At 45.3% G+C, this 7,745-nt stretch overlaps 1 protein-coding gene and 1 long non-coding RNA gene across 5 annotated transcripts; one reads left to right on the top strand and one right to left on the bottom strand.

Annotated features, from left to right (window-relative positions):
* Window positions 1–203: 203 nt before the first annotated feature.
* LOC144338745 (uncharacterized) lies at window positions 204–2,627 on the bottom strand. Its single transcript, XR_013413096.1, has 2 exons — window positions 2,432–2,627; window positions 204–1,772 (listed from the first exon to the last, which is right to left on the bottom strand). It is a non-coding gene; the product is annotated as an uncharacterized LOC144338745 (long non-coding RNA).
* Window positions 2,628–2,699: 72 nt separating this feature from the next.
* On the top strand, window positions 2,700–7,339 carry RPS4X (ribosomal protein S4 X-linked). Of its 4 annotated transcripts, none has more exons than NM_001265622.1 (7): window positions 2,700–2,775; window positions 3,754–3,831; window positions 4,260–4,440; window positions 4,865–4,962; window positions 6,009–6,180; window positions 6,558–6,715; window positions 7,175–7,335. In NM_001265622.1, exons 1-7 carry the CDS (start codon window positions 2,773–2,775, stop codon window positions 7,274–7,276), a joined length of 792 nt encoding a protein of 263 aa, NP_001252551.1. In that variant the 5' UTR covers window positions 2,700–2,772; the 3' UTR covers window positions 7,277–7,335. The 4 variants fall into 4 exon arrangements, with proteins under 4 accessions (NP_001252551.1, XP_028697550.1, XP_077843727.1 ...); XM_028841717.2 differs by having other exon boundaries at window positions 2,750–2,903; window positions 7,175–7,339; XM_077987601.1 differs by having other exon boundaries at window positions 2,750–3,176; window positions 7,175–7,339.
* The last annotated feature ends 406 nt before the right edge of the window (window positions 7,340–7,745 follow it).

Genomic DNA, 7,745 nt, shown 5'->3' with positions numbered 1-7,745 from the left:
ATTTAGCTGCCCTCTGTGTTACAACCTGCTTCACCACCATTTTTTCTCTGATAAGCTTCTCCTAGCTTTCCCTCCCCACCCCCGCAGCCTGCTTCTCATATTATTATTTGTTCCTTGAGAGCAAGAACTAGATCTTAATCATCTCTGCATCCTCAGTTCATAATACAGAGCTTGACACAGAGTAAGCACTCAATAAGTGTTGGTTGAAGGAATAGATTTATTCTAAGGAAAATATTCAACTGAAGGAAAAAGCTGTTCACTGTAGCAACATGCATAATAAAGTACAGAAAGCTAAATATCCAACAACAGAGAACTTGTATTAATTGTGGGGCATCCATTAATGGAATATGATACAGCTGTTAAAATAGTAATTATGAGGATTATGTAGCAACTTGGAAAGTGTTTCTAGTATAATAAAAACAGAATACAAAATGGTCTGTATGCTAGGACTAAAATTATGTAAAAGTATGCATGCACACAAACCGATCAGAAAGAGAACAGGAAGAGGAACAAATGAATACAGATGATGTGTTTAGGGTGTTTGGGGAGGTACTGTTTGCGATTTACTTAGCTCTTTCCAAATTCCCTTTATTGTTGTTAGAATGTCGTTTGTGCATAAATACAAATTGAGAGAGAGAAATATACTGAAAAAGATGCTTTGATTTCCTCAAGTCCTTTGATAACCTGTGGCATGAAAACAAACCATTCACCTGGGAGGCAAGAGACAAGCCCCCTCATCCCCAAACTGGCTGTGTGATCTTGATTAAGTGAGATCTGTAGCTCTAACCAGCCATTTCTCCTATCCTCTCTAGCTGGAAAACACATGGTTATCCCCCCACTCCCACAGCAACTCCTCCACCATTTCTGTTGATTGTACCATCTTCCCAGTGCTCTCAGATTAAAAACCTCAGAACCAACTTCCATTATCTCATCACCTTCACCTTCTCTCTACTCCTCACCTCCAATTAATCAATCCTTTCCAATAATCTCTTATAACATGCTTTGTTGTGGATCGTATCCCAATTTTAGACAAGGAGGAGTTCCTGCCCTCCTAGTTAATACTGTCTGCTTGGTTAATACTGTCTGCTTGAGAGGAGCCAACAGTGTTTCCCTCTTTTGCTCCTCTGCAGACTGCTGAGGGGTAAAGTGGATGGTAGAGATAGAGACTTGTGAAATGGAACCTCATGAGTTAGGAGCTTGATCCCATGGTGGGAAGAATTCAGGCACAGGCTGGATGCTCTCAGGGATAGTACAGTAGGACTTGGCACAATGAGTGGGATGTTGACTCCGTTTATTCATTCAACAAGTATTTACCAAGTGCTGGACACAGTGCCGAGGCTCTGTTCAGTGGCAAAGGGCCTGCCCAGATGAATTAGGGCAGGCTCCATCCTGGAGCTGCTCAGTTTGGTGGAGGACAGGTAACTAAATTTGCCCTTGCTACCCAATGTGCTGTGTGCCCTCACCAAGTTTGAACACAAGCCTCTGGGGTAAGAATGAGAGATTTACCCTGACTGAGGGGACCATGAGCTCACAAAACCAGAGGGACATGAACTGTGCATTTCCAAGGCTGAGGTGTGGGATTAGGTGATACCCAGGAAGGGGGATTGGCTGTTCATGGTGGTTCCAAGCTTAGGAATCAAGTCCACAAGCAGTCTTGAAAGAGCTGACCCTGGCCACTGGCTCAGGCCCAGCACTTTGGGAGGTCGAGGCGGGCGGATCGCTTGAGTCCAGGAGTTCGAGACCAGCCTAGGCAACATGGAGAAATCCCGTCTCTACAAAAAAAAAAAAATAAATAAATACAAAAAATTAGTTGGGTGCGGTGGCGTGGGCCTGTTGTCCCAAACCCAGTGGGGGCTGAAGTGAGAGGATCGCTTGAGCCCCGGCTGCCGAGGCTGCAATGAGCCATGCACTCCAGCCTGGGTGACAGAGTAAGACCCTGTCTCCCAAACAAACAAACAAAAAGAGCTGACTCCCTTGGAACAAACTAGCTTGGCGGGGCTTGAGCTTTGAAGTTTGGGATTGCGGGGAGAGAGCAATGGAGCCAGATAAAGTTCGGACCTGCTCCCTTAGGGCAGGAAACGGAGGGCCAAGGGCAGTTTCGAAGCAGGATCAGATCTACATTTTAGTTAGATATAACCAGACGATCTCTAATATCCTCCCTCCTCCCTGAGTTTCTGTAAGTGCCAAATGCGATGTACAGGAAGCAAGCGCGGGGGGGGGGCGGGGGGTGATGTCAGGGTTAAAGCAGAGAAGCAAGAGGGGGTTAAAAACATTGTTGGCTCTTCCCATCTCAGTGTGGCTGCCTGGCTGGCTCGAGGGAACACGAAAAAGGGACAGACAAAGTACGTTTAAGAAATAACATTAAATATTTATTAAAATGTATTCTATTGATTATATAATCATCTGTACGTGAGATTGGAAGTAGGCTCACTTTGAACTCTCCTTGAGGGCAGGGATGTTGTGTAGTTCATCTTTGTATTCCCAGCACCTAGCACAGAATCAGGCACACAGGAGACGCTCAGCAAATATGGGAGGGGGAAGGGCGGAAAAAGGGGAGGGAGGAAATCGCCCTTAGGAGACACCCTCTTTCCGCCGTGGTTCTCCAGCTCCGGACTTCCGACCTCCCACCAGCAGATGGCAAGAAAGAGTCCCGGCGCGCCAGCAAAGGGCTGAACTGGGCGGAGCATCTGAATAGCCGGCGCGCGCAGTCTCCGGGCCCAATTTCTACGCGCACCGGAAGACGGAGGTCCTCTTTCCTTGCCTAACGCAGCCATGGTAAGCTGTTTACTTAGCGAGCTCCTAGGACGTATCCACCTCCATCCTCCCCGGGCCGGGGCTGCCCGAGGTCTCGGGACTCGTACTGGGGATGGCCGGGCAGAGGCGAAGGGATCACGGCCTCCGTGGTAGGCCGGGACGGGCTCCAGGGCGAAGAGCGAACGCTGGCCTAGCGTTGGGGAGGCGCGGATCTGGTGCTGCTGTTGGGAAGGCCTCTGTCTCTGACCCGGCCACACGTCCTGTTCCGGGAGAAGCTGTTTTTCCTCCCCGGCCGGAGCCGCGGCTGGGCCGGGAGCAGAGACTGCGAGCCCGAGGCGGGTGGGCGCTGGGTCCGCCCGGCGGAGAAAGGTTTTCTTTGTCATTGTCTTTTTGGCACGGCCCGACTTTACCATGTGTGGCCGGTAAGCATCTGGACACAGCATTAAAGAGGCTTCCTTACTCTTTTTAAAGTAAAATTGGTGTCAGCTTTTGGCTTTAGTGTTCGAAGGAGCAGCACATGTGTGTGTGCGGGTGTCAGAATAATCTTGTTCCAGACGTGTCAAAAACAGACGGTAATAAACTGTGAAAACTTTAGAAACACAGGCAGACTCCTGGCTCATTTGTGTTGCTGTGCGTCCCCCTGGCCATTTCACTAGTATGGTGTCCTGGAAAGACCCTAACCTCTAAACAGATACAGTTTCAAACAGTAACATGGAAACACTTTAGCAAGGTTCTGAAAGATAGTAATCAGTAAACGTTCTGAAACATAGTAACCAAGAATCTTCTCTGTTACAATAAGAAGACTTGTTGCAGCTTATGGATCTCACGGTATTTGCTAGGTAACTTTGCTGCTTCTGTTTTATCGGAACTACACTTCTTTAATATTGTCCACATTTTGCTGAAGATGAAACTAAGCAGAGTTCTTTCTAGAAGTTACACACTAGGTTTTGTAAGCTGCTCTGAAACCTGATTAACAGCATTGCAACCTAAAACTTTCAGGCTCGTGGTCCCAAGAAGCATCTGAAGCGGGTAGCAGCTCCAAAGCATTGGATGCTGGATAAATTGACCGGTGTGTTTGTAAGTATCTTATATAAATATTTCCGTGGCCACTGTTTTTAAGTGCCTACCAGGACTCATTTGGGGACCAGGCTAGGGGAGGAATATCTGTTACTGGCTTCCTCTGCTCTTGAAAGAGCTGTGCTATCTAGCTGTCCCCCACTTCCAGTCTGTTTAATATTTTTGTACCTCGTTTATTCCACATACCATATAGTACATTTACATGGACTCGATTCATGTTCTTAATGATCCTAGTCCTCTGACAGGGAAGATGCTGTAAAACTTTAAGGTATGAAATAGTTTTGGAAGCTTTTTACACCTCCTGTGTAAAAGCCCAAGTTGGGTGTAATGGACAGTCTTGGTGTTCAGTTAGTGGATCTAGTGGACTAGGAGGTGGGTTTGAGTGCTTGAGTGAATCCCAACAGTGATTATCATTTTTAATGTTACAGGCTCCTCGTCCATCCACCGGTCCCCACAAGTTGAGAGAGTGTCTCCCCCTCATCATCTTCCTAAGGAACAGACTTAAGTATGCCCTGACAGGAGATGAAGTAAAGAAGATTTGCATGCAGCGGTTCATTAAGATCGATGGCAAGGTCCGAACTGATATAACCTACCCTGCTGGATTCATGGGTAAGTAGAAGTTTTAACTACTCTGGAGATGCATATGGATGGAAGCCCTATGGTATCCGAATACCATAGGGCTTGATCATATCTCTAACTTTGATCATATCTCTAACTTTTGTAATCTGTCAAGTCTCTCAGAAACAGCCTGACTTTCCCTCTGTTTTTTACTTAAATAAAAAATATGCAAATAAAAATGAAATGTTTCTCAAAACTAAATTTCTATTCACTTTTAAATTTTACATGCAGTCATAAAAACGGCATTTTGAAATATTGAAGATCTGGCCATGATCTTTAATCTTTAGAATCCTTGTTTGATTAGAACTGGGAGGCACATGGGGGTTCTTTTTTTGTCTTAGAGAGCTATGGTTGTTGCTTGGCACGAGGTAGTGGGGATCACTGTATGTAGTAACGGGTTACTGCTTGATTTCAGATGTCATCAGCATTGACAAGACGGGAGAGAATTTCCGTCTGATCTATGACACCAAGGGTCGCTTTGCTGTACATCGTATTACACCTGAGGAGGCCAAGGTGAGTGTGGCAAAGCAAACTGGGTCTTTACTCAGTATAGTTACTTAGTTGTAAGGGCCTGCGTTCAGTGAGAGTGCTGCTTGCAATGAGGTGGGTATTGATTACTTAAAATCTCATACCTATTAATATCAAGCTAACAATTTGATGAGATTCTATCTTACATGTAAATTTATTAAAAGTCTGGCTGATAGCTGTAGAGCATTGCTGGATACCTAAAATTGACACCCATTTGAAGTTAACTTCCTCAGCAGATTTTCTTTTTTTGTGGTAGAAATGAATTCCATTGAACCGTGACTTCCTGGTGTCTCTTAAGAGTCAAGGAGAATGATTTCTGGGAACTTGTTTATTGGGTACCTGAAGTATGAGCCCTTCCATGTCTCCATTTGTGGGGGTAGCTTTACTTTGGGGAGGGGAAGGTGTCCATGGAGGAAATGGACAGTCCTTGAGGCACTAGCTTGAGGTTTAGAAAAAGATTACAGTCTTTGATTATTTAATCCAGTTTGGTTTGATGGTTTTACACAAAAGTTTAGGGCTGTTTGGATTATTGGCTGTAAATGAAGGTTAATTTAATTGGCTTATGTGGCTCCTAATTTCCTTTTGCACAACCTTGTTATCAGCAGGCTGGAGGGCACATCCAGTGGCATCTGTGATGATTTGATATTAGGGAGTAGAGATCCAAAATTGAAATGCTATGTGAAATATTTGTTGATTGGATGAACTGGTAATACAATTGCTGTTGGTGAAACAAAACTCAGTACAGGGAGCTATTAAGATAAAGTCAAGTTAAAGGGAAGAATTCCCAGGGCCCCATAAGGCTTAAAGAGCCTGGGAAACTGGAGTGGCATTTATGTTGGAGGAGTGGAGGGCAATGGTGGATGTTAGAGGATGAGCCTAGAGAAGGGCTGTATGCAACATACACTTGAGGGTGGAAAGAACGGTCAGCGCCACAATTATTCTGCAGCAGTTAGGGAACCCATGGTTCCTGTGTAGGGTTAAAAAGTACATGTGAGATGGATTCAATGTGGTTAACCCTTGTATTTTTCTAGTACAAGTTATGCAAAGTGAGAAAGATCTTTGTGGGCACAAAAGGAATCCCTCATCTGGTGACTCATGATGCCCGCACCATCCGCTACCCCGATCCCCTCATCAAGGTGAATGATACCATTCAGATTGATTTGGAGACTGGCAAGATTACTGATTTCATCAAGTTCGACACTGGTAAGCATCCTCTGTGCTACCTGGGTACCCTCTTTAAGGCCTAGATCATTATGAATTGCACAGGGTCTGGGTATCTTTTTATTAGAAACCATCTGCTCTGATCCCCCAGGTTTGTTTATAGCCAGAGGCACAAATGCTCAGAATATTCATTTCTTCTTTTAAACTGTGTTTTATAGAGGGGGGTCTTACTCTGTTGCCCAGACTGTTCTCGAACTGATTATAGGTGTGAGCCCTGGGAGTCCTAGCATGGACAGCAGTTCCATATGAGGAAATGCAAATGAGGGGGGAAAGGAGGAATAAAATTTGTTTTGGACCCATCTCTGAACTGCTTGTCATTTGTTATATTGGGTTGAAGCAGATGATTTCTTCCTGCCTAGGTAACCTGTGTATGGTGACTGGAGGTGCTAACCTGGGAAGAATTGGTGTGATCACCAACAGAGAGAGGCATCCTGGATCTTTTGACGTGGTTCACGTGAAAGATGCCAATGGCAACAGCTTTGCCACTCGACTTTCCAACATTTTTGTTATTGGCAAGGTAAGTCTGGGTTTTCTCTCTCTAGTCCGGGGAAGTATGTCAGTGCAGATAGGTGCTGGGATTGCAGCATCCAGGCTTCTGGCTGGCTCTGCTGAACCTAGTGCAAAGCCTCTTCTGGATATAGGACTCACGCAGAGCTGGGCTGAGTCATAATGATTAGCCTTAGGTACTACTAAACTTTGACTCCCTTGAATAAATGGTGGGTACCTGCTATGCACAATAAACTTATAAGATGTTAATTATGAAGGGCATACAGTGAGTTTCATAGGACAGCCCCAGAAACCCAAGCAGTGGGTACTTTTGGTAACCAGCATCCGTGTCTTAAAACTGCCTAGCTGATGCCAAGTGCTCTCTCAAACAGACTTCAGTTGTGTTAAACGAGGTGACAAGTGTAGCATGTGCCAAGCCACTATGAGTTGGTGTGTGGTGGGTTTTCATTCTCCTTGTTTTCTCTTCCAGGGCAACAAACCATGGATTTCTCTTCCCCGAGGAAAGGGTATCCGCCTCACCATTGCTGAAGAGAGAGACAAAAGACTGGCGGCCAAACAGAGCAGTGGGTGAAATGGGTCCCTGGGTGCCATGTCAGACCTTTGTACGTAATTAAAAATATTGTGGCAGGATTAATAGCATTTTGGTTTTGTTGGGGGTGGGAGGGTTGTTTATTTTTTTTAAATTCAGTTTCCTGCTATTTTACTGCATAACATGAACAGTGATTAAATTCTCAGGCAGGCTTAGGCAGTCTGTGTTATTGGCTGGGCTTAGTCAGTGGTGGGAAGTAGAAGATACCAGACTTGGGAAAGGAACAGCAACTAACCAAGGAGTAGAGACAGCCAAGAAATCCCAGAGTATTGATCTCACCCCTCGACTTGGCCAAGAACTTCTCTACCTAGTGGGCCCCTCTGCCCTGTTAAGCTCCCTTGGCTTTTTAAAAATCTGCCCTCATTTTCGTCTCCAGTCTTTATTGCACTAGCCCATCCACAAGCCTGGCTCATCTGTTTTTCCCATTCCTGTGCCCATCTTGCCAAACGCG

The sequence above is a fragment of the Macaca mulatta genome, chromosome X (genome assembly GCF_049350105.2).
Source record: "Macaca mulatta isolate MMU2019108-1 chromosome X, T2T-MMU8v2.0, whole genome shotgun sequence".
Lineage (NCBI taxonomy): Eukaryota > Metazoa > Chordata > Mammalia > Primates > Cercopithecidae > Macaca > Macaca mulatta.
The sequence above is the reverse complement of the archived record's forward strand: the minus strand, read 5'-3'. Positions and strand labels throughout refer to the sequence as shown.

Excerpts from the sequence above, each read along its gene's own strand:
- RPS4X (NM_001265622.1), top strand. Across the intron at positions 6,181-6,557 it reads TTTCATCAAGTTCGACACTG|GTAACCTGTGTATGGTGACT; the intron begins GTAAGCATCCTC and ends CTTCCTGCCTAG. Across the intron at positions 6,716-7,174 it reads ACATTTTTGTTATTGGCAAG|GGCAACAAACCATGGATTTC; the intron begins GTAAGTCTGGGT and ends TTTCTCTTCCAG.